This window comes from Pseudorasbora parva, chromosome 19, assembly GCF_024679245.1.
Source record: "Pseudorasbora parva isolate DD20220531a chromosome 19, ASM2467924v1, whole genome shotgun sequence".
NCBI classification, from domain to species: Eukaryota; Metazoa; Chordata; class Actinopteri; order Cypriniformes; family Gobionidae; genus Pseudorasbora; species Pseudorasbora parva.
Genome location: NC_090190.1, coordinates 12898005 through 12924727, shown reverse-complemented (window position 1 = coordinate 12924727; position 26723 = coordinate 12898005). Strand labels below are relative to the sequence as shown.

General features: G+C 36.7%; 1 protein-coding gene across 2 annotated transcripts; it reads left to right on the top strand.

Moving 5' to 3' along the window:
• Positions 1-16: 16 nt before the first annotated feature.
• Positions 17-24366, top strand: pip4p2 (phosphatidylinositol-4,5-bisphosphate 4-phosphatase 2). Of its 2 annotated transcripts, XM_067425277.1 has the most exons (8): positions 17-265; positions 10384-10532; positions 15319-15425; positions 16341-16464; positions 17052-17120; positions 18853-18905; positions 21498-21588; positions 23211-24366. In XM_067425277.1, exons 1-8 carry the CDS (start codon positions 160-162, stop codon positions 23352-23354), a joined length of 843 nt encoding a protein of 280 aa, XP_067281378.1. In that variant the 5' UTR covers positions 17-159; the 3' UTR covers positions 23355-24366. The 2 variants fall into 2 exon arrangements, with proteins under 2 accessions (XP_067281378.1, XP_067281379.1); XM_067425278.1 differs by lacking the exon at positions 17052-17120 and having other exon boundaries at positions 23-265; positions 23211-24365.
• Positions 24367-26723: the final 2357 nt, after the last annotated feature.

Below are 26723 nucleotides of genomic sequence, written 5' to 3'. Positions count from 1 at the left end.
TTACGTCTTTTTGCTCCGCCTCTCCGCTGTCCCTGCCTCGCGCTCACACACAGACACAGTTTCACTGCCCCTCTCCAGAGCAGCGGACGGAGCCCACCACCATTCGTCGCTGCTGCTGCTGCTGCTGTTGTTGTTTTTCTGTGCCGATCTACTGATATAATGGCTTCCGATGGTATGGATGAACGATCCCCGCTGTTGTCTGCACCGAACTCGGGGAATGTCACGCCCACCGCGCCTCCGTACCTGCAGGACCAGAGCCCGAGAGGTAAATGTGGATTGTGATTGACGTAGGAGTGCTGAATCATTTAGGGCGTATAGTAGTGAGCGGTGATCTGTAGCAGACTGCAGCCCACCTAATGTGATACATTGTCCGTAGACGACAAGGAATAACAGCTCATAGGGTTGTGCCAGAAGAACGGGCCGCAATCTTCCAGATATTGCCATCGAAGCCTCAAGTGATGGATATGTATCCTACAAAATGTTGCATTCCTGGACAAGGGCACATTGTGTCGAATTGTATGCTAGTTGTGCTTAGTAAACAACCTGCTTTATATGTTATTAAACTATCAACATTTGTCGGTCGACTGATGAAGGTTCAGCCGGCTTCAAATGTGTATGCTATGTCGAGCTCGCTGCATTTAAGATGAGGCAATTGACATTAGCTTGCTAGAGATGTTTTGCTCCATTCATAGACCTCTAGCAGTATCAGTTCTCATTGTTTTATAGGCCCAGACCAAAATGTATGGGGTATTTAAGCATATTAAACATTATAAGTGATCAAAATACGTCTCAACTCTCTACACATTCGACACTGTGCTAAACGTAAACAAAAATGAGGATAAAAAGATGCATTCTCACAGGAATGCTGGTAGCCTATCCTGACACTTTTAATGTAACCCCCCCCCCCCACACACACACACACACACACACACTCACTAGCCTATATAGAGCACTTAAAGAACATTTTTGTGCAATGAAAGGTTGCATGGATGATAAAGGTTCTTAATGGAATCATAGATGCCAATAAATGGCCTTAAGAGTATATAGAACGTAGGCTACATGTTGTTAATTAATATTATTCAGTACTTATTTGTAATTATACTGTAGCGGAGACACCTTAAAAATGTGACTGTGTAATGCTTTTCTCAGTTTCCATACTTTGTGTGGGGTTTCATCTGTTACTTCCATTTATTGATTCTTAGTATTTTACTTGTGGTTCCTCTGATCATGAATAATTGTTTGTGCATTTGATTGTTAGGCTCTAATGGGAAACCAAATCCATGACTAAAGTCAAACAGTCTGCTCCTTTTGAAAGTCTGGATGGATAATCTTTTAGGAAGTTAATCACATGGTGGTATATTTGATACTACAAACATTTATATTTTGGAATATTAAATAATAAATCAAGTTTTGTGAGGTGGGTTGAAGAAATGAGAGCCATGTGAACCAAAGTTTTCTCTTAACCAACTGATAAGACCCCAAAGAGTGTTGAACACACTCACAAGTCAATATGGGTGTCAGATTTCCAAATGGACCCCTTAAAAAGTGAATCAATAGGATATTTCATTAGCTGATACGATAACTTGAAGATACTATATCGAAACTGGCTGATCTAATGAAACTATAGCGGATATAAAGCAGACATATAGCCCGTGCAAGAAAATTGTAGCAATTCTGTAATAAGCCTTTTTTTGTTGGGATATTTATTGACCCATTACTCATTATCTCAAAAAATGACCAGTCAAGTCTGTCAACCCAATGTTTGATCTTTTGTAAATCTACCCATACTGCATTTTCTCATTAGCTGAAAAAGATTTAAATTTTTACTGTAATGATCCTCTTACACACCGTCTCGTTATTCATAATGGCTTTCTTACCGTACCATGATCAGGTGATGCGGAGGGCATAAGCTATGTGTGCTAATGTACTCTAGCATTATGATCTGCCCTAGTATTTCAAACCCCTGGATTATGGTTTATTTCGCTGTTTTTGTCCGCAAGCATTCACTCACTGAGTCTGTGAGAGGGATTAACTTGGCCTGTTGAGGGAGGTACTGCTGAGTCTGTCTGTGCACAACATTGCTTAGTGTGCTGAGATTGTTGTTTATTCTGCAGTTGCATTCGGAAGCCAAAGCTACATTATTTGGAAACACCTGTGTGATTCATATGATATGATACCAAGTGTAGAACGGTGAAAGTTACATTTTACAAGCTCTTTAATAATGATCTATGTTGTGTTATACATAGTAAGGGTATAGAATGAATGCTAAGAAAGAGCTTTGAGCTTGTCTGCATGACTTTCACTGAATGAGTTTTATTTTAGTGATATGTGATCAGTCCTCCGAGGCGAAAACCAGACCAATTATTGCTGTCTGCTGTAGTGATGTCATGTCATGTGATATCATTTCTGGTAGGACCTTGCAAGATAAGCAAACATTAGCTGAATAAACCTCTTGAAGGTCTATGTGGGATGTGCAGGATGACTGGATCAACCTTGCCTTATAGGGCTGAGTGATTGATTACATTTTATTGTCAGCTATAATATTGACTTTCAACGATAATCAAGATAATTCTAAGATAATTACGCATTTCTCAATGATGCTCTTATTTTGTCTTGTGTTCTAAATCATTTTCTTTTACAACAATGCACTTGGGATTAGTGAAGATCTTATGTGACGAAGAAGAATACAATTACACACCCTTACTTATTTTACTAAAATATGTAGTTATATGTTAGACATTTGTTTGTACTGCATTGTTTTCCTCAACAGTGTTATAATTAACAATTTGTGCATATGTATTTCTATTTAATTTGTTATTGTTTTATGTATACAATTGTCATGGGTGGGCAACTTGCACTATACAGTGCCTTGCGAAAGTATTCAGCCCCCTTGAACTTTCCGAACTTTTGCCAAATTTCAGGCTTCAAACATACAGATATCAAACTGTATTTTTTTGTGTAGAATCAACAACAAGTGGGAAACAATCATGAAGTGGAATGAAATTTATTGGATATTTCAAACTGTTTTAACAAATCAAAAACTAAAAAATTGGGCATGCAAAATTATTCGGCCCCTTTACTTTCAGTGCAGCAAACTCTCTCCAGAAGTTCAGTGAGGATCTCTGAATGATCCAATGTTGACCTAAATGACTAATGATGATAAATAGAATCCACCTGTGTGTAATCAAGTCTCCGTATAAATGCACCTGCACTGTGATAGTCTCAGAGGTCCGTTTAAAGCGCAGAGAGCATCATGAAGAACAAGGAACACACCAGGCAGGTCCGAGATACTGTTGTGGAGAAGTTTAAAGCCGGATTTGGATACAAAAAGATTTCCCACGCTTTAAACATCCCAAGGAGTACTGTGCAAGGGATAATATTGAAATGGAAGGAGTATCAGACCACTGCAAATCTACCAAGACCTGGCCGTCCCTCTAAACTTTCAGCTCATACAAGGAGAAGACTGATCAGAGATGCAGCCAAGAGGCCCATGATCACTCTGGATGAACTGCAGAGATCTACAGCTGAGGTGGGAGACTAGTGTCCATAGGACAACAATCAGTCGTATACTGCACAAATCTGGTCTTTATGGAAGAGTGGCAAGAAGAAAGCCATTTCTTAAAAATATCCATAAAAAGTGTGGTTTAAAGTTTCCCACAAACCACCTGGAAGACACACCAAACATGTGGAAGAAGGTGCTCTGGTCAGATGAAACCAAAATTAGACTTTTTGGCAACAAAGCAACACAGCTCATCACCCTGAAAACACCATCCCCACTGTCAAACATGGTGGTGGCAGCATCATGGTTTGGGCCTGCTTTTCTTCAGCAGGGACAGGGAAGATGGTTAAAATTGATGGGAAGATGGATGGAGCCAAATACAGGACCATTCTGAAAAGAAAACCTGATGGACTCCCTCAAACGCTATGCTGACATGTCCCGGGTTCTTGGTTAAAATAGTATTTTTCTCACAATTTACAAATAGTTGGAAACATTTGGGATAGTAAGTACTCAACTGAACAAAATATATAACACTGTGGTTTTTGGATATTTTACTGCAAAATATCCTACATAGTGCACCTTTAAAAGTTAATAGCCAAACGGATCTTTATAAAAGTCCACATGCAGATGAAATATAATATTGATAACATTAAAAAAATATTTTTTATCAGTTTAAACTGATTATTAGTCACACCTATCTAAACCTCTCACCGTCAGTCGCGCACATCCGCCATGTTTTATAGTTCTTTTAACACTTTTTACTCGTTTTTGTAGTTCTCCTCCAATCGAATCCTCCTCCAAAGCGCAATGGGTTGTGGACAATATTACCCTTTGTAGTGTGCAGGGATCCACACTTCAAAAAGCGTTTGGAACACATATTCTAATCTCACATACTATTTAGGATGGACAGAAGGCTATACCTGGGCCGTAACTACCATAGAGATTTAGGAGGACCCGAATAATTAGAAATGGCCGAATTGTCCCCCTAATATGTGATATTCTTGATGCTTGATGCTGCTCTGCTGTACTCCATTGCACACCGCTCTGTTTGTTGCTAGTGTGATTTTTTTTTTCTTTTTTTTAGGTTGGTCTGCCTCAGCGCTTGAATAAATGAGAATGAGTTAGATGGCCAATCAAATCAAAGAACACGGGGCTTACTGGCTTACAAATTCCAGTGCGACACTTTAGTTATAGCAGTGAAAGATGTAAGTAGCTAAACATTTATGTAAAATGTAAAAATATTTTACAAATGTTCAGCTACCAACAGTAATATCAAGTAAGGCAAACTACTTGAAATAGTTTATGAAATGTCACCGTTTTGAATTAAAAATACGACATTATTCATGTAAATGTTGTACATGTAAAGTTGACCTGACAAGCAAGATTTGTATTTTTACATATTAGGCAGATGAAAATAAGAGTGAATGTGTGCATATTTATAAAAAAAAAGAAAGAAATATATATGTATATATATATATATATATATATATATATATATATATATATATATATATATATATATATATATATAATATTGTATATAATATACGTATATATATTATTTGCAAATAGATTACTTTACTGCAATAGAACTGGACATTTTTCCATTTTTATTTCTTTTTCTTTATTTCCTAAACTCCCTTTTAATCCTTTAATAATTGAATCCCTTTAAATAAACCAATAAGACCAATACCCACTCCCACCCTGCAAACCCCCACCAAAACTTTGGTCCATACCAAAGCATACACTTCACAACAATGCTATATAGGCTAGCCACGTTTTTTTTATTTGCTGTAGTTTTTTATACTTTTATCAATGATGCTTTAAAGAATATTTATTGATTTATTGAATTAAGTTCAGGGAACAGAAAGTCACAATGAAATCCAAAATTCACCACTGTTTATTTTTTTATGGAATATTGTGGTATCTGTAAATGATTTATCTGTGCACATCATTATTATGTTTAAATATGGCCTCGTAATCTTTAATCAAAATAACTTCCCCTCCCTCTTGCAGCGACTTCTCTTCTCTGATGAAGTGTTCACTGGAGTGAGGGGGCGGGGCAACATGTCACTCACATGAGATCACAGCAATAGCAAACCACAGCGATCCAATCAATTCTCGATGGACAAAATCAAGTCCTATCCTGCATTTTTTTCTCGTTCGCAAAGCTATTCCACTTCGATACAAATCACAAAAGGGAAGAGAAGTTTTTTTTTTTTTTTGCTGTCTTTAAAGGTGCATTGCGTACATTTTGTGATGATCTATTGACTGAAATGCAATATTATATAAATAAATATATTTTCAGTGGTGTATTAAAGATCTTACACAATGAACCATTATGTTTTTAATACCTTAGAAGGAGCCATTTCTATCTACATACACCACGGGTCCCCTAACATTGTATGCCGTCATGTTTCCACAGAAGACGGACAAACTGCTCTACAGAGCTCTAGTGACTCTCTGACTCTCTTGATTTTAGAATTTACCCTTTTTTAACAATCACTTAAAGCCACTAAAACCACTAATAATTGAATAACTGTTAAATGTAATATTGAATAAAAAGAAAAAAATTCATACTGTATATTCTAATGTTGTGATGACTATATACACTTTTAAATTCACATTTAAAATTATTGGCTGTAGTGTATATTGTTTTATTTTGAATTCTTTCAGACAGATTTATAATATCAGCTATTTAACAGTCTCCGCCAGCATTCAATGCATCCTTAAAATAATGTAGTTTTGCACATTGTTAATACAGCCACATATTTTGAGATTATGGATTAAGAGTAAAAACCAGAAGAAGTTTATTTTGTTATGGAAATGTACGTTCAGTTAACACATTCATTATTGTCAGTGGATGCTAATCTCCTCTACACATGGGACGCTCAGTGTCTCTCTGATTTTTTTTAACATGATACAAATAAGACAGAGAGCGAGTTACAACAACAGCTGGCTGCAGGTTCTAGGGTTGGGGAAAGGCCTCTCATCTTACAAATAGTGCAGGCTGGTGTCAGAGAAATAAGACCTGCTCTTTCCATCTGCCCCTGGAGAGATGATATAAGCTATATTAGTAAGGCATAAATGACAAGTCACCATGAAATCGAAATCTTGTTTTTTAATGATATATTTATGAATATATGAAAATATTGATTTATTAAATATTGCAGCATTTATTATAAATGATTTAAGTTTTATTTAAAAGCAAATGTTCTGTTCATTCTTTTTATATATTGACTACTGAAATATTCATACAAAAATATTCTGGGGGCCATGGTCATTTTGTGGATAAAAACAATTCTGGCGCTGGATTGCAACTTAGAAAGAAAACACTGGTTGCGAACGAGTTAATCGAAATAAATTCCCCTTCCTATTACAGCAACATCTCTGATGGCGTGTTTACTGGCGTGAGGGCGGGACAACTCAGTCACATGACATCACAGAAATAGCAAACCATAACGAGCCAAAAAAAAAAATCCAGTGGACAAAATTTCAAGACATTATTAAAATGATACTGGAGGAAGAGAAGGAGAGAGAGAAGAAAAGACATACTCACAGGACTGGCACGTGAAGTTGCAGGATGAATAGGCACAGATAACTTCTACCATATAGTTTAACAGGATGGTTTGCTATTGAGATGCATAAAGGGCAGCAGTGTTGTACGGAACATCAAACATCAAAACAAAGTATACACAATTATATAATTAGTATACGAGTATACAGTATAATATAGTCTAAAGTATATACAATGTCTGTTCACCAGAGAATCCTAAAAAAAAGTATCCACAAAAAAATATTAAGCAGCAAAATAAAATTCTGCATTGATATTAAAAAGAAAATTTTATTAGAATTTCTGAAGCATCACGTGACACTGAGGATTAGTAGTTATATTTCACAATATTACTATTTTTCATGTATTTGTGATTACATAAAGCCTGCCCTTTCCTAAAAACTTCAGCAACAATTTACAAAATTGCAATTTAAAAACAGAATAAATCACCTTTTGATTTTTCTACTCTACTAATGATAGTTTAAATAATATCATATTCATAATAATGCAACCTGAACTGATTAGGACACATTTTTTTACTTTTTACTCATGATAAGATCACACTTTTTGGAGATGCGTACCCCCAGTTTTACAGACAAGATTTAATCCTAGTCCCAGACTAAAGTGCATGTTTGAGCTGTTTTATTAACTAAAAGCAATATATCTTAAAATACATTAGTGCCATTAATGTTTTGCATCTTGACCAGTAATGTTTACTGTTTAATGTTTTTTAAGGCATGTTTAAAAAAGCTACTTAAAGCTGAAGTAGATTAGCCTAGAAATCTAGACGCACCCTAGCGGCAGCAAATTTAATCTGCCCGCGAGTGTCGTCTAGGAACTCTCGATACCCTTCTGAGCTGTATTTCCCTAACTCTTGCCGGACCAATCACATCGTGTATAGAGTCGGTGGGCTGGGCCATAATGACGACGGCCGAGTTGCGTTTGCATGCTTCTAGTAAACACAGAAGCTGGCGAACGGCGGTCTTTCGAATCAGCTTTGACCGCGACTCTGGAAGACTTGGAGTTAAGCTTTTCTCTGAGAAAAGAACAAAGAACGGCACTGAAGTCATTCTTAAAAACGGAAGATGTTTTCGGGGTTTTGCTGACCGGATACGGCGAATGTTTAATCTATCAGCGAGCTCTGTTTCACCTTCGTTGCTCTGGTTGGTGTAGCGCTATCCTATCGCGTGCAGATGGAGTTTGAAGGACAACCGTTTATCCCGCCCCTCGGATTGAGCCCTGTCTATGGTGAGTTTCCAGACCAAACATCTTGATGTGGGTCTGGCTTGTCAGGCTAGCAATCGATAACTTTTGTAAAAAAATATTTTTTTACATATTTGTTAAACCTGTCCTGACAGTGGAATGAGAGACAGATAATCTGTGAAAAAAATCAAGCTCCTCTGGCTCCTCCCAGTGGTCCTATTGCCATTTACAGAAATACATTTACAGAAATTTTACCACCGCTCCTGTCAATCAAGCTTGTGCGCTGATCACACCCCTCATGCACAACACAAGCGCATACAGGCGTTCAAATTCAAGATTACCCGTGTGCCGCATCTTTGCTTATGGTGAACAAAAAAAAACAAACGGGCAATTCCTCGAGTGGCACCTGCTCATAGAATAAAGACAGGTAAACAGAAAAAGACGATGATAAAAAAGGTAGGTGTGAATTCCTCGTCCAAGCCCATTGACTAAGTGTCAAAATTGTAGCCTACACATAGCCACGCATAACATAGTCTACAGATAAAATGTCGCACAATGTGCAAAGCAACTATTGAAACCTACTAATTCACTGGCTTATGTTGCTGAAATAACCTACTAGTAAACCTTATTTAGCATTACATATCGATAGAATAATTACTTGCATACTGTAACGTTAGTTACCATTATATTATCTTACTAGCTATTTATTACTTATAGAAATAGTGCAACGTCATATTACATATCATAAAATACGTAATGTTTTGAGGACCAAGTTTGTAGTCAAAGTATGGGCAGGCCATAGTCAATGTAAATAATATTGTTGATGTTTGTGAATGTGAACTGTTTATCCGCCGTTATTGTTGCTTATCGGTTCACGGCAGGCTCCGTTGTGAAGGGAGGAGCTGTGGAGGGAGGGCTGTAGCGCAGCAGAGAGCAAGGGGGAGTGACCTGTGAGCTGTGCTTGTTCAAATTTTCAGGCTAAGTCAACCTTTTCTAAAAACTTCCTACTGCAGCTTTAAACGTCCTAATTGAACCTAATCCTGGCTTAATCTAAGCCCTGTCTGTGAAACCAGACCTGTGAGTTTTTTGTATCCTGTTGCAGTACATAAAGAGATGGATGATCCCCGACAGCTGAGTGAGGTCACGGGGCCAGAGCTGCTGTCAGCTGCTTTTGCCGTGGTGTCACATGTTCAATATGGCTGCAGTATGACTGTGTTGTTGCCAGTGTGATCTTAGACTGACAAGTGACAGGCATCAGGAGGAACATGTCTTAATTTCACTGTGAATAATCAGTGGGGTAATAATGTTGTGGCTGAGCCCTGGATTTCAGTAATACTGAAGGCAGTAATACTCCCCTCAAGGGGAGACAGGGTGCAGGGTTTGGCTGATGGCCCAGATACTGTACAATGGATGTAAGAGAGTAACTGAAAGTCTGAGTAGGATGCACTTTCTGCTGAACACAATGAATCTGCATTTCTTGGTTCTTTAGATGGGATTTCAAGTAAGACACATTTACAGTATTACATATATCATTTCTTAAGTTTGATTCTTTAGCCAAATCAAATTATTATCGCTGCTTATTTCGCCTTGATTCTGTTTGGTCAGTTGTGGCATTTCACAGTCCAATGTTTTTGTTTAATGACCTGGCAGGGGGAAAAAAGTTATTGTTGAACTGTGCTAGTTTCATGTCTCTATTATTGTTCTGTGGTCTTTTTTTTTTCTCACGTAATACAATTATTTAAACTAAAATCAATATTTCATGCCCATTTACTTGCATATCTGGTAAATAGCCATGTAATAATGAGGAATAGTACATGAAATAATGGAACTGAGCTGGTCATTATGGCAAAATAAACCTCTTAAGGGTGATCCAAACCCTGATCACCCTGTCTGGGTTTATTTTGCAATAATGACCGGCTGACTGTACATTGCCAAACCGATAATACAACATTCAGTCTTTGCAGTGTCTTTCAATTCTCAAGTTAAAAACTGTCAGAAGTTGGTAGGGTCATGCTGACTGATGCTAAATGAACCAACTGATTTAACATACAGTACCATCAAAATAGTAGTCATCCAACACTGAGCGACTGATTTTAAAGACTCCATGCTGGTTTCTCTCCCTCTGCAGCCGAATTACCTCCACCCTACACAGCCATCGCCAGTCCAGATGCAGGAGGAGTGCCTGTCATTAATTGTCGAGTGTGCCAGTCTCTTATAACTCTGGATGGCAAACTCCATCAGCATGTGGTGAAGTGCACCGTCTGCAATGAGGCCACGGTAAGAGACCTCCAAATTCGGCTAGAGCTTAGTCATGCACAGCTTTAGTCCTAGTTTTACTAGGGGTAAGCAGTGTTGATTAAAAGCCTGTGTCACAAGTTAATGAGTACTTTTCTGGTAAAATTTTGTGGTGTCATAATACACCATATTGCCAAAAGTATTGGGACACCCCTCCAAATCATTTAATTCAGGTGTTCCAAACACTTCCATGGCCAAATGTGTATAAAATGAAGCACCTACACATGCAGACTGCTTCTACAAACATTTGTGAATATAAGCCTGGTACCATGATAGGTACCTGTGCAAAAATCCTTTTGTGAAATTTCCTCACTAATATTCCACGGTCAACTGCTAGTGGTATTATAACAAAGTGAAAGAAATTGGGAACAATAGCAACTCAGCCACGAAGTGGGTGGAAAAGGCCCCTTCCTGTTCCAACGCGACTGCGCAGCAGTGCACAAATCAAGGTCCATAAAGACATGGATGAGTGAGTTTGGTGTGGAGGAACTTGACTGGCCTGCACAGAGTCCAGACCTCAACCTGATAGAACACCTTTGGGATGAATTAGAGCGGAGAATGAGAGACGGCCTTCTCGTCCAACATCATTGCCTGACCTCACAAATGCGCTTCTAGAAGAATGGTCAAAAATTCCCATAAACACACTTCTAAACCTTGTGGAAAGGTTTCTACAACCAATCAGAGCAAGGGAAGCATTGTCAAATGTCAACAGAGCTCAACTGCACTGTGTTGCCAAGTCCGCGTTTTTTCCCCCGCGGGTTGTTTTCTATGTCCGCGGGTTGAAGCAACTATTATGTGATATATAGACCCATGAGTGTGAATTTTAGCAGGCAACCTTGCCAAAATAACACACATTTTACCCACCCAAATGCCATTTTCCCCCCGGAGAACCCCCCGAGAAGCTATTATTTAGGGCTAGTAGTTGGCGGGTTTTGTTGTAAAAACTTGGCAACCCTGTCTGCACGCGCGCTGAAATCAGGCTGGAATACACGATCTTTGCCGGTGTTGTAAAAAAATAGAATAATTTAATGATACACAGAGGACTTACCCAACATGATCATCATTTCTGAGAGAAATTGTGAAGGTAAATGCATATACAAATAACCTCTCCGTTTAGGATTCGTAAAAATATAATCCAAGCCCCTTTGATGACTATCAAAATTATGACAATTATCATCTGTCCGTCATCGTCTAAAGCCCGCCCTGATGATTTCATTGGTCCGAACAGTTTCTGTTCGGGGATAATTACTCTTCTATGGAGCAAAGCCAGACCGAATTGCCCGACCTAAAATTTTTGTGGGCGGGGCTGAGTTCAGCTGGCATCCAGGCTAGCAAAGGGTGGGACAACTCCATATGAAACCCTACGGATTAAGAATGGGATCTCATTACAGTTTGTATGCATGCAAAGGCAGGCGTCCCAAAACTTTTGGCAATATAGTGTATATACCGGAAATTCAATAAAGAAAAAGGGCTTGCATACTAAATAACCATTTGGTGGTACCTAATTTTGGATAATCCAGTAAATTATATATTCTACTAATGGAATGTATGTTTGGGTTATGCTTTGGTTCTGTTTAATGTCAGTGTGTTTCAGTTTTGTTGTTCACGTTTAGCCTAATCCCGTTCCTGTTTCTGTTCTACTTCATGCTTGTTCATATACGTTACAATGTATACTATCAATCAAAGGTTTAGGGTCAAAATGTTTTTCTTTTTTTTTCAAAGAAATTTATACTTTTATTTGTCAAGAATGCATTAAAAAATTTTCATTTTAAATAAAATAATTTACAGTTCTTCAAATAATCCTGGAAAAAATATTAAGCACTACTGTTTTCAGTGTTGATAATAATAAATCATTTTGAGCGTCAAATCCTCATATTAGAATGATTTCTGAAGGATCATGTGACACTGGAGGACTGGATTAATGATGATGAAAATTCAGTTTTTTTATCAGGATAATATATATATATATATATATATATATATATATATATATATATATATATATATATATATATATATATATATATATATATATATATATTCAAATAGACAACATTTATTTTGAACTGTAATAATATTTCTCAATATTACTGTTTTACTGTATTTTTTGTGATCATAAGAATAAATCTTACAGACTCTAAACTTTTGAATGGTAGTGTATTTATAGATATAAAATGAAAAAGGAATGTTAATATCACATTATAATACACCTAATTAAAAAAAAAGGCATTCAAAAATGGATTGCCTTTGCACGAAACACATTAATAGCTGATGCATATGTGACCACACGTCAACTAATTAATGCCTCAAGTTATGGAGTACTTTGACAGACACAAACACCTAAACTCTGCTTCCTATTATACCTTATCAACCATAGTTATACCTCATCAACCATGTGTTTAATCTCCTTTTGACTTGTTTTTGACATGTCCCTCTGCCAAACCTGATATCTGAGCTGCTTTCATATCCAGATTTAAAGTTACAGTTAAGACTGTATTTTTTACCAATGTTTGTGTTTACAAAACAAGTTTTGAGTCTGGGCATGAATGCGGACTAGACACAAGCTTTAGTGGAGATGAGGTTTGTCAGTGAATGATGATTACATTTCAGCATGTTCCTCACACAAAGTAGTTATCACTATCATTTTGACTGCTCGTCCATCTGAAGTCAATATCAGATAACATAATATAGTCCTCGCAACCTCACAGAGCTTAAGGTAAAGGTATTTGGAATGAAGGATCGAAGCTCATACCCATAAGTGTTGTGCGCTCAAGAGGGCTGAATTGCAGTGTAATTTAATTGTCTGCATGAGAAACACTTTGCAGTAGATGCTTAATCTGAACCACAGTCACCTGATTCGCGTAACAACAAAATCATGTTTTACATGTTTTAAGGCCTGCTCACCAAGAACGATAACTATAAAGATAATAATAGTGATAAATATATTAGTGTCCATGCCAGCGCTCTGTTTATAGCATGTGCTTTAGTTTTGTCGTCTGCCACTTTAAATGCTCAAGGTTTAAAGCAGGATTGATTCTGGTTGGCTGTCAATATTTTTATCATTAATCAGCTGGAAAAAAAATGCTCTGAAAGTGACTCCAACGATATGGTTTCCCTGTGCTATTAACGTTATTGTGGTCGTATGGAAACTGCTATCTTTAGAATCTTTAAAAATGTATCGTCATAGTTATCGTCCATGCTGTAAACAGGCCTTTAGAGAGGGCAATTCATGCTATAAAATACCACAGATGGAGTGTCGAAATTAATCGTTTCTTTGATGCATCGCGATCCAGACGAGGGTGATTCAGTATCGGTAATACCATAGACCATAACCGGTTATAATGTACTGATTCTTTTCTGACGTAATTTGTCACATACGTGCTTTGTCGTCAAACCTTCTGTGCAGGCATAAGCCCTCTCAAGCGCCGACAGCAATGTGTTTTTAGCAGAGCACCTTCAGATGGCTAAAACTGCTTTGGTGGAAACACTGCCTTATTCTTCTCCATACTTTTTTTCTCCCATCAATCTAGTATAGGTTGATCTTAGTTTCCCCCGCCCAAAGAATGCTTTTCCATTTGCAAACCATTTATAAGACTTAAGAATTAAAAAAGGCCAGATTAGATTTTTTGCAAAAAAAACAAACAAACAAGCCTAGTTCTGGGCTTGTTTGTTTGTTTTTTTTGCAAAAAATCTAATCTGGCCTTTTTTAATTCTTAAGTCTTATAAATGGTTTGCACTCTACATGCTCTTGTGAAGTCCTCTCTTGATTGTAGACTTTGACAATGACACTCCTATCTCCTGGAGAGTCTTCTTCTCTTGGCAGGATGTTGTGAAGTGGGTTTTCATGGAGAGAATCCTGTGATCTTCCACCGCTGTTGCCTTCTATGGACACCCAGGCCTTTTTATATTGCTGAGCACTCCAGTGCTACATATTAAAGAGCTGTAATTGCTAAACCCTTCCTCCATTCGGGGAATGCCCTCAAATTACAGCTAAGAGTGTGCACTTTATGCCCATATTCATTATATAACTGTCACTTGAACATTTTTGGTTAACAGTTAATATAATAAAAATTATGCCTGTATCCAAATATATATGGATGTTTTATAAATTCCTATGCAGATCTGACATTAATAAGAGGTATTTGCAAAAGGTTGCTCTGTCTATATTCATTAAAGGGTTAGTTCATCCAAAAATGAAATTGATGTCATTAATGACTCACCCTAATGTCGTTCCACACCCGTAAGACCTCCTTTCATCTTCAGAACACAGTTTAAGATATTTTAGATTTAGTCCGAGAGTGTATCTAAGTGTATGCACACTATACTGTCCATGTCCAGAAAGGGAATAAAAACATCATCAAAGTAGTCCATATGTGACATCAGTTGGTTAATTAAAATCTCTTGAAGCATCGAAAATACATTTTAGTCCAAAAATTAAAAAAACTATGACTTTATTCAGCATTGTCTTCTCTTCGATGATTGTTTTCAAACCTCAAATAAAGATTCAAACGGTCATGAATCAGCAGATTGAATCATCAGTACGCTGATTCATGACTGTTTGAATCTTTATTTGAGGTTTGAATATATAGTGTGTACTGCATACACTTAGATACGCTGTCGGACTAAATCTAAAATATCTTAAACTGTGTTCCGATGATGAACAGAGGTCTTACAGGTGAGAAACGACATTAGGGTGTCAACCTTAATTAGGGTTATCTTGCTTATTGTGTGGTCCCTTTTGAAGCATGATGTATCTGTTTATTTACAGCCTATAAAAAATCCACCAACAGGAAAGAAGTATGTTAGATGTCCTTGCAACTGCCTGTTAATCTGTAAAGACACGTCTAGGAGGATAGGATGCCCTCGGCCCAACTGGTAAGTGTTAAAGACAAACTTCAGAGGGTCATTTAGAAGGTATGTGTTATGGGATCTGCAACAGTATATTACCACAGATATGTACTACCATAAATGCTCAAACAAGCAGTGCTTGTTTTGTGTTTGTATGGCTAGGGGATTTGTACTTGGTACTTTCAAAACATTTCACATGCTTTTACAAAGCGGTCTGAATATTTATAGAATTATTGTAGTGAAAGACTAGCTGTGAGATTTGTAAGAAGTCACTGAAAAGATTTTAACCATGTATAGCCAGACATATGAAATAGTCAGAAAAATAAAATAATATGATAATATAAAATGCATACAAATATCGGTTGTCACTCTATACCTCCCAATAAAATGTCTTAGTAAGATGATATTTATATTATCACAGTTTTATGATCAAAGCCTAGTTTTTAATGTGGAGGGTGAAACATATGCAATACAATACAATGCAATACAATCATTATTATTGAGAGATGTACAATTAAATGTTCTTTGAAAACTGGATGTCATATTTGATACTAAAATTTTAGCATGATTTTTTTAAATAAATAAAACATTGCTTCAGTCCACTAAGTGTTCATCTTGAAATATTACCAAATAAAGGTTATTCTTACGTTGACCTCATAATTATGGTTAAAGATTTCAAGGCAAAAAGATGTGTGTACCACAACCTGAAGAAGGATGTTTTTAGAATTATACCAAATAGCATTTTACTTGTTAAAAAGGTATAAACTATCAATCAGACAACAGAAAGCATGTACATGTTTTTCAGTTTTGATCATGATTATAATTTAGAGGCCATGCAAATGTCCATATCATATATAAGGCTTTATATGGTCAATATTAACTCATAATACTTTTCAAATCTGTAGGAAGTGAAAAACTGACATTGTTTGTATGGGTCTCCAGCAGACGGATCATCAATCTGAGCCCTGTGATGGTGATCCCGGAGGAGCAGCCCGCCCAGCCAGCTCTACCAGTCCAGCCTGAGGGCATGCGTGTGGTCTGCGGCCACTGCGGCAACACATTCCTTGTACGGTCTCACATCTTTATATTAATAATTCATCTCTGACCTACAATAATATTTCTTGAAAGCAGAGGAGTTCTGTGAATGCATTTACACTGCCATTCAAAAGTTTGGGGTCAGTAAGATTTTTCATGTTTTTGAAAGAAAAGTATTTTGTGATAAAACATCAAAATATTACTATAATTTAAAATAACTAATTTCTGTTTTAAAATTACTTTAAATGTAATTTATTCCTGTAATGTCAAATTCTCTGCATCATTACTCCAGTCTTCAGTGTCACATGATCCTTCAGGAATAATTGTTATATGCTGATTTGCTCCATATTTTTGTGGAAACTATGATACTTTTTTTAGGATACTTTGATAAATAAAAAGGTTAAAAAGAAAAGCATTTATTTGAAATTAAAATCTTTTTAACATAATAAATGTCTTTACTGTAATTTTCTATTTATTGTATCCTTGCTGAATAAAAGTATTCATAAAAATAAAATAAAAATCCTACTGACCGCAAACTTTTGAATGGTAGTGTATATGTAGTGTAGAGCTTTTCTAGTGCATATGTTCTTAGTGTCCTGTGATGCCCCTGCTGTATAGGGCAGCGATGATGAGTGGTCCCAGTCTGCCTCAGGCCTGGCTGTTCGCGGCCCTTCTGATCTTTTCAAGGTCCTAATACACTGCCACGTCTCAGTTGGTGGAACTGACAAAATGACTAATTACAAGTAATAATAATAAATAAAAAAACTAAATCAACAAAACTAAATCAATCAAGGGTTCCAGGGCTCCAAGCCAAGATTAAAATGTTTGCTGTTAAAATTGTTTAGATAAAATTATTATATTTTTTTATAATAATACATTTTATGCAACATTAATTAAAAATATAAGATAGACTTTACTATCTTATATTACTATACTATCTTACTTTTTTGTCAGCTTCTTCTCCATTAAAGTCAACTCAACATGTATTGATGTTTATGTACAAATGAACCAATTCCTATGAACCTTGCCATATAAACAAATTCACAATCGTATCAGATTGGAATAAATTCTGCTTTTCTTTGACTAACAAGGAAGTTATCCCATAATTTACTCACTTTCAAGCCATCCTAGGTGTACATGACTTTCTTCTTTCAGCCAAACAAAATCAGAGTTATATTAAAAAATATCCTGTCTGCTTTATAATGGGAGTGAGTAGAGCCTGAGATTTTGAAGCCCCAAAAAGGGCATCAATCATCATAAAAGTATCCATATTTATAACTTTATAAACTATAATCAGTAGCTTCTGTCTTTGAGTCTAGTTCCGGTGGAAGAGTGACCTCTGACCCATGGAAATGCAGAGGATAGAGTAAAGCAAAACACTGGTCATGAATTAGAAGTCTAAAACGAGAACTGAGAATTTTTAAAGAGAAATGTCAGAGGAGCTTGAGTTTTTTGCACAGCCCTAGTTGTTTGAAACACGAGGACATCTACTTTCACCTAAGCTCATGCTACACAAGTCCTAAAACATAAGCCAAAACTCAACTCTCTCGTGAACATGCGGACGGATGTTACCGGTAGCTAATGATTACAGTTTATAAAGTTATAATTATGGATATTCAGAAGGCCTTTGTTAACCCCCTAGATCTGTATGGATTACTTTTATGATGGATGGATGTGCTTTTTTGGGCTTCAAAATCTCAGTTACTCCCATTATTAAGCTAGGAAGAGCCAGCATATTTTTTAGTATGACTCTGTTTAGCTGAAAGAAGAAAGTCATAAAGTATACACCTAGAATGGCTTGAAGGTGAGTAAATTATGGGATAATTTTCATTTTTGGGTGAAACATCCCTATAAATAGTCATAGTCTATATACTGAACCTCCCTTTCATCCATTAACTGTTAAAAACTAAAGTTAGAATCTATGCACTCAATGAACTTAACTTCTGAACACTCGTCTGTATTAACTAAAAAAAAGTAATTTGATCTTAAATGTTTCATTTTAGTAATTGTTTGTCTGGAGCCCTGCGACTCAAATGAACCTAACTCCTTGTGGCCTACAGAGGCAAGATGCAGGAACTGAAACATTAGTTTTTTTATGAGATCTTCTGTTAGAATCTTAAAGAATTCTTGCTTTTTTTCAGGATTCAACTGCCTTTTGCCTTTGTACAGGGTTAAATCTACTAATTCTCCTAATTTATTCCTGTATACATGTCAATTTATTCATTACAATCATCTCCAAAAGATTTGCAAGTTTTTTAATCATTTATCATTAGCCATTTGAACTAATATATGAATATCATGCACTGACCCCTGGAATCAAGGTTTGGTGTGGGTTATGAAATGAATTGATTAGTGCTGCGTTGCCATGCTGTGTGTTTGCTTACTGTAGAAATAACTTTAACTTCCCTTGTTTTGGCAGTGGATGGAGCTCCGATTCAACACACTGGCCAAGTGCCCACATTGCAAAAAAATGTGAGTTACCGTCATTTGTCATATTCTTTGTACGTCAAAAATGCGATGTCTGTGGCAATACTTCACCAATGATGTGCCGTTCTCAGGAGAACTGTCATAAATCTCGATGTGCGACGTGTGTTACTAGCCGGAGGTCAGGCTTGGGTTTGTACTGGCCTGTTTGTAGAAACTGAAAGTAAATAAACCATGGTGAGTTGCAGTTAGAGAAGGAGGCGATGTGATGCCAGTCTGCCAGTCACTTGAGAGAGCGAGCGCATATCATGCTGACATACTGAAACATGAGCCCGGCACACTAGTGACGCTGCGAGGGAGAGTTATGACAACAGATGTTGTGGCACACATGAATGGAGCCGAGTGTCCACAGTCTCCCAAAGCAAATGAGTTTTCTTTATTTATAGAAAGCAAACTACATTAAACACTAACAAAATGCGTTTGGATTTATCTATGGAAAGCTCTGCTTTCATAATATAGCTAATTTAGCTTTTGGGAAATTAAGGTGAAAAAAGCATCAAAAAACATTTATAATATTGACCTACATTGAGTAACATTTTGGCTTATGTCCAAAGAAAATATATAAAAGTATGATATAGTCTTTATAATAAATAATCTTTTTTCCTTGTATACATTTTTTTGTGTGGATTAATTATTTTTGATTAATAATAAACACAAATTAAAGGGTTGAACCAAACCATAAATATAATTTGAAAAAAACTAACACTTGTCAAAAGAAAACTGTGTCACTGAGTCACATGGTCTGCTCTTTTTCCTGTTTGAGTCCCATTAAGTCTTACCATGACCCTTCACATGCCTCTCATGTGATGGGATTTTCAAACATTCTTCAGGAATCACAATGAATCAGATAGCTTAAGGTGCCTAATTTCTCTCCTGCTGCTTGTATCTCTTTAAAAGCCCTGCGCTCGAGTGGAAATCTTAAATTTAACCTCTTAAACTCCAGGACCATTTTTTTGGGATTTCCGCCTGGATTTGGCCTAGCCAAATTGAAAAGCTTCCCATACACACAGTGTACAGTGGTCTAAGGTCAAAATGTTAGTGTCATTTTACAGGAAATCGTTTACAGTTACATAAAACACTGCTAAAAGTGATAAACATGTAAGTATATGTTGTCTAAGTATATGTTGTCTATGTTGTAACCCTGTGCGCTCTAGGACCCTGCAGACAGTTTGGGCTGTTTCCACTAAATTCCAGAAAATAGTTGAAAAAAGAAGATTGCCTGTGTCATGTTGTATGGCAGATTAATTCAAATGGATCTGAAGGGATACTCCTTTCCCCTGATTTATCGCAGGACTCTGTCCTGGCTCTTCCAAACTTTAAAATTAAATTGAGTAGAGTTTTTGAAGCTCCAAAAAGCGCATCTCTCCATCATTAAAATAATCCATGCGACTCCAGTGGGTTAATAAAGGCCTTCTGAAGAAAAAGCGATACGTTTTTGTAAAAAAAAAAAAAATCCCTATTTATAACTTTATAAACTATAATCACTGGCTTCCAGCCGTGGTGGAAGAGTGACCTCTGACCTAAGGCATGGCATATTGATTAACGTGGAAGCGCAGAGGATAGAGCAAAACAAACACCAAAAGAATTAGAAGTCTAAAACAAGACTTTTTAAAGAGAAATATTGGAGCTTGAGTTTGTTGCACAGCCCTATACTGCAAAACATCTAAACATTCTTAAAACAAGAAGTATTTATTAGACAAGCAAAAGTAATGGTCTTGTTTTGGGGGAAAAATAACTCAAAATGAAAAGAGCGTTTTTGCTTAAAATAAGCAAAATAATCTTCCAGTGGGGTATGCAAAATAATCTTAAATCAAACAGAAAACAATATTATTTGTCTTACCCCACTGGCAGAAAATTTGGCTTATTTTAAGCAAAAACGCTCTTAATTTTGAGTTATTCTTCCCAAAACCAGACAGACATTTTTACTTTTCTAGTAAATGCTTGTAATATAAGATTTTTTAGAAGTATTTTTTTGTAGTGTATTAGTGAGAGGTGTCTTCTCTCACCTAAACTTATGCTACTCCGAAATCCTACATCATGTGTCGGGACAGAGATCACTATTCTGCCAGAACTCGACTTGCGTACGGCCTATGGATTACTTTTATGACGAAAGGATGTGCTTTTTGGATCTTCAAAACCTCTATTCACTCCCATTTAAGTTTGGAAGATCCACAATATTTGTTAATATCTATTAATTTGTTAATAAATAAGTCATATACCCTAGGGTGAATTAATTATGGGATAAATTTCAGTTTTGGGTGAACTAACCCTTTAAACAAAATGTTTCTTTTCTATGGGGAGTGTTATTTGCTTTTAGACAAACTGAACAAAACCACAATTAGGCTTTTTTCAGTGTACTTAAGCTTAATCTCAGTCTAGTTTGGTTATTGGCTTTCCTGTGTAGTAACCATTGAGTAACTCCTTCCATCCGTCTGTTTTCAAAAATGCTTTTCCTATGCCGTAAAAGCCTTATACCTCTGTACTAGGAGACTGATAGAGCCTAATAAAACTGCTCCTTTAGGTTTGTAGTCTGTTTAAAGCAGCACTGGTACTAAGCATGTGTGCTATCTTTGTCTTTAGATCTTCTGTAGGCAGTGCTCTACCCAGAAGGCGCTGCTGTGCCTACATTACAGTAGGAATGATCTGCATTTTCATTGGTGTCGGTTTAACAGTGAGTATTGTCCTTTTTTTGCTTTTGGGGTCATATGTTTTTTTAAAGAAATTAATACTTTTCTTCAGCAAGGGTGCAATAAATCGTTTAAAAGCAACTATAAAGATGTTGATGTTACAAAATATTTTTGTAACATCAATAATGTTATTGTATACTGTTACAATTCTGTTGTATACTGTTCTTTTGAACGTTCTATTCATTAAAGAATCCTTAATAGTGTCCACAAAAATATTAAGCAACTGTTTTCAGCATTGATCACATGAATAAAAGCCCATGTAAAATATATTAAAATACTAAAGTTATTTTAAATTGTAATAATATTTCACAATATCACTTGTATTACTATATTTCTAATCAAATAAATTCAGCTTCTTTCAAAAACACACCATATATGGGATCGGTAAGATTTTTTAATGTTTTTGGAAGAAGCTGCATTTATTTAATATTAATATTTTGAATAGTTATTAAAGGTGCACTATGCAGCATTCCGTCCACTGGAGGGCACCTATTCAAAACAAAGGTGTAGTTTGATGACGCCAAGTTTGAGCGCAGTATCTTGGGACATGTGGTCTTCACCTCACAGCCGGTGGAAAATAGGACACGGGCAGAAATCATGTTCATGGATGCGGTTATTAACGTTACTGTAGTGTGAAGCAGAGCAGGACCGAGTGTTGTGGAGCTGAGCACGGCCACTGGAGCGATTGTTATGCAAACACACAGCTCGCGAACACCGGGACTTTTATTATGATGGGACATGTTTAAAATGATGTTATGACGTTACTCTGTGCATTCGCTCAGCGCTGCTGACATGTTCACACTGCTAAGAGAAAAGCGCTTCTGCAGAATAAAACCGAGGGTAATGCAGATATGACACCATTGACAGGCGACTCGCTCAAACGCTATGCTGAAACATCCCGGTCCTTTGTTCAAATAGCAATTTTGTCACAATTTACAAATAGTTGGAAACATTTGGGATATTGTAAGTATTCAACTGAACAAAATATATAACACTGGCCTAGTGGTTTTTGGATATTTTACTGCAAAAATACTACGTAGTGCACCTTTAATTTAGATAGATAGATAGATAGATAGATAGATAGATAGATAGATAGATAGATAGATAGATAGATAGATAGATAGATAGATAGATAGATAGATAGATAGATAGATAGATAGATAGATAGATAGATAGATAGATAGATAGATAGATAGATAGATAGATAGATAGATAGATAGATAGCTAGATAGATAGATAGATAGCAACAAATTGAAACAAATGAATAAATAAAACATATAGATTAAGACTATGCAATATATTTGTTTTCAATATATGAGTTTTATCATATGACAGTATAATAATAATAAAACTTTCTGGATACACTTAGAACTGTCTGGTTTCCACTGTCGTTTTTTTAGTAACAGTTTTATTTAAATCACACTTGTAAATTACATCAGGGTCAGATGATCATTCTCACAGTTTTAAACCACATATTATGTTGCCGTTCCTAAAAGACGTTACCAGCTCTCAAATTAGCACTTGGCAAGTGTCCATTTTGGACTCTGGATATGAACTATTAGATAGCTCATCATATATTTCTGATGTTTTTTTCCCTTTTTTCCAGGTGGGAACTCAGGACTTCGCCAGGCGTTACCACGCTACTTATGTGTCCTGGGCCTTCGCATATCTCCTAGGTCTCATCTGTCTGATACGGGCCTGCTATTGGGGAGTGATTAAAGTCAGCTATCCAGAGAACACCTTTGCATAGACAAGACAAAGCGTCCATCCTTCAAGTCCTTAAGTGTTTGATTTTCTCTTGATCTGAGCAGGTTAACCATTGGATGCTTAGTCCTGTTACAAGAGTGTAAGAATCCAGGGGATTTAGGTACCTACAAATGTTCTCAAATTGAGTTATTGATTAGCTCTGATATTTCTCTTGCTGATTTGAACCCGCAATATGACGAGGAATTAACGTGAAATCAGTGATTCTAAAACTAGAAAAAAATAATACGATTAATCCATTCGTGGTACACCTCTTGGATTTGTCATGGTGGGTGGATATCGAACATATTTTATGTACTGCATTTTGTTACCAACTTGACCAAAAGAGATGATCTTTTATGAACAATTTGCCCATTGCACTACAATTTTATGCAAATCTTCTGTTGTGTTGCTGCTAGTTCCCACAGCTGTTGTGAGCTGAGAGATGTTATGTTAAGAAAGCCTGCCAGCACCCACGGTGGCATTATCCGTCATTTAAAATGTTCAGATATATTTAACTGTTCTTAAAATCCTGTGCCAACATTTTTTTGTTGTTCAGTGTCCTTTAGGGGATCTCCCTCTGATGAAATTTAGCAGTATTTCCAAACCTATTTTGGCTGCTCAAACTCACTGTGAGCAATAATCATGCATTTTTTTGTGGCTTTAAATGAAAAACAGCATGTACACAGTCACTGCTCATTCAACAACACTTGTGGCATAATATTGATTAGTACAAATATAATCTTTACAATGAGGCACAAAATGATAATTACAATGGAAGTGAATGAGGCCAATCTCTAAATGTTAAAAAAGTCTTTCAGTAGTACCCACAAAGTGTAAACAATATGAGATTTTAAAGTGGGGGTATCACATTTTCTGTCAATCTTGAGTACCTATAAAGTAGTATTGCACTGTAAAAAAAAGATTTTATTATTTAGTATTTTTGTTTTGTTTCTAGTTCAAACATCTTAAAATTCTTAAAACAAGAAATATTTACTAGACAAGCAAAAGTAACTGTCTTGTTTTGGGGAAAAATAAATCAAAATTAAGAGTTTTTGCTTAAAATAAGCTAAATAATCTGCCAGTGGGGTAAGTACAATAATACTAAAACAAGAATATTTTACTTAACCCACTGGCAGATTATTTTGCTTCTTTTAAGCAAAAACTTTTTATAATTTTGAGGGTTTTTTTTCCCAAAACAAGACAATTTTTTTTACTTGTCTAGTAAATGTTTCTTAATGTAAAAATTTCTAGAAATTTTGACTAGAAGCAAGACAAAATACTACACTGTAAAAAATTATTTTGGTTTAACTTAAAAAAGTAAGTAACCTGGTTACCTTTAAATCTTGAGTTTATTGAAATTAAAAATTTGAGTTGATACAATAAAGGTAATTAATTTAATAAATAGAAACTCAAAATATTATTGTATCTAAACCACATAAAATGTTTTGTGTTTCATCACAAATAAAAACAGACAAATACCCAATACACTTTTAATAATACAAAATCTTTTAATAATATTTTAATAAAGGTTGTCGATTCTCAAAAAAAATAATTGTATTATTACTGCAGTGGCTCAGTGGTTCATGTAGGTTGTCTACAAACTGAAAGGTTGGTGGTTCAATCCCCGGTTCCACCTGACCAAGTGTCGAGGTGTCCATAGCCCCTTTCACACTGCGATTCCGGCAAATACATGGAGAATGCGACCCAGCATTTGTTCCCGGGCCGCTAGATTTGGTCCATTCACACTGCCAGCGAAATACCTTAATATGTGCGCTTTCACACACAACGCTTAACGGTCCCGGGTCGAGTTGACACGTGACATCCGGATGTGACGTATAACAGCGAGCGATCTCAGCTTCAGCGCGGATAGTAAGGAGCTCCGTGGTCTCGACTTGTGTCCAGTTTGCGCACATTTCTGCTTGTTTAATTTTAGTTTCTTTTGTATACGAACACTCTCTGCGTTTAAAACACAGACGAGCTCTTCTGGCACTGCAGGGTTGTATTATTGAAAAAACGAGCTCTAGGAGTCGCACGATAACTACGTACACGTTGCGGCATTCGTTTTGGCTTTGGTTCACACAGCGCTCGTCCCGGGTCGAATCCCGCAATGTTACTAGGTCCCCGACCCGGGTTCAATTCGGTAATCAATTCTGGGACGTGGTTGCTTTCACACAGAAGGCGACCCGGCAATGTTCCGGGAATATTGCGGGTCCGACGTGCAGTGTGAAAGGATGGATGGCGCCTTACATGGCTGACATCGCCGTCGGTGTATGAATGGGTGAATGTGAGGCAAAATGTAAAGTGCTTTGGATGGCCATAGGGTCTGTTGAAAGCGCTATATAAATGCAGTCCATTTACCATTTAACTCAACAAAATTTTAAGGTAACAAGATAACTTATTTTTTAAATAATTTTTGCAGTGTGCATCCTTTACATCTCAGAAAAGTCTGTACCGAGTCTTTAAACCGAGCGGCTTGGGGTGTATCGTGTGGGCGGAGCTAAAGAGTCACTTAAGCGGCAACAACACACCGTGAACCTTTATCGCTGGTAGCGCTCCATCTTTCAGCATTATTCGACCTGTAAATCCGGGGTTGAACTGGGCCTTGTTTATAAAACAATCATCGCTGAAATGCAGGGAACAAACAAAAACACTTGTGTAACGCCGTTGCTGCTCGGAAAAACAAACTCCATCCATTGTCCCCTTAACGCTGGGTTCTTTGGGTAGCTGAACAGGGTTGTCTTACCTTGACAATCAAAAACACACTTCTTGGGTGACATCATGAAACCCTTTGCGCTTTGATGCGTGTGCTTTTGCTCTCTCGCTCTGGTCAATGTGTGTGCGCGCCCTTCCCGGAGAAGTGCCCGTATTTCCGCCCTTGTTGACTTCACATAGGTTACATAATCAACAAAAACTTTCCGAAACTTGTGAGAAACTGGAAGGTCCAACGTATTTATTTTTTTAACTTTGGCCGTGTTTAGCATGGGAATTCAAGTCTTTAACATTCAGAAGTTTGTGGTTAGTAATATTTTTTGTTTATGTTTTTTAAAGGGGTCATCGAATGCCCACATGTTGGTATGATTATTTAACATTTAACATACTTTGGTTAAAATTCCTCAAGTGTGTGTAAAACAACACCCTTTTTTACCTCCTCAGAAAGGACCCGTTTCAGTGCATGTCTCTTTAAATGTTAATGAGCTACTGCTCACCCCACCCCTCTCTTTTGTGGGGCATGAAGTTCTGCCTTGGCGAACAGTGTACAACATATTGCTCAAAAAATTAAAACAGCTTGATTATTGAGAGTGCTTAGGCATTTTGGGGATTAAAAAAAAAAAGAGTGAATGGATTTTCATTTTGTGTCCACACACTGCAGACA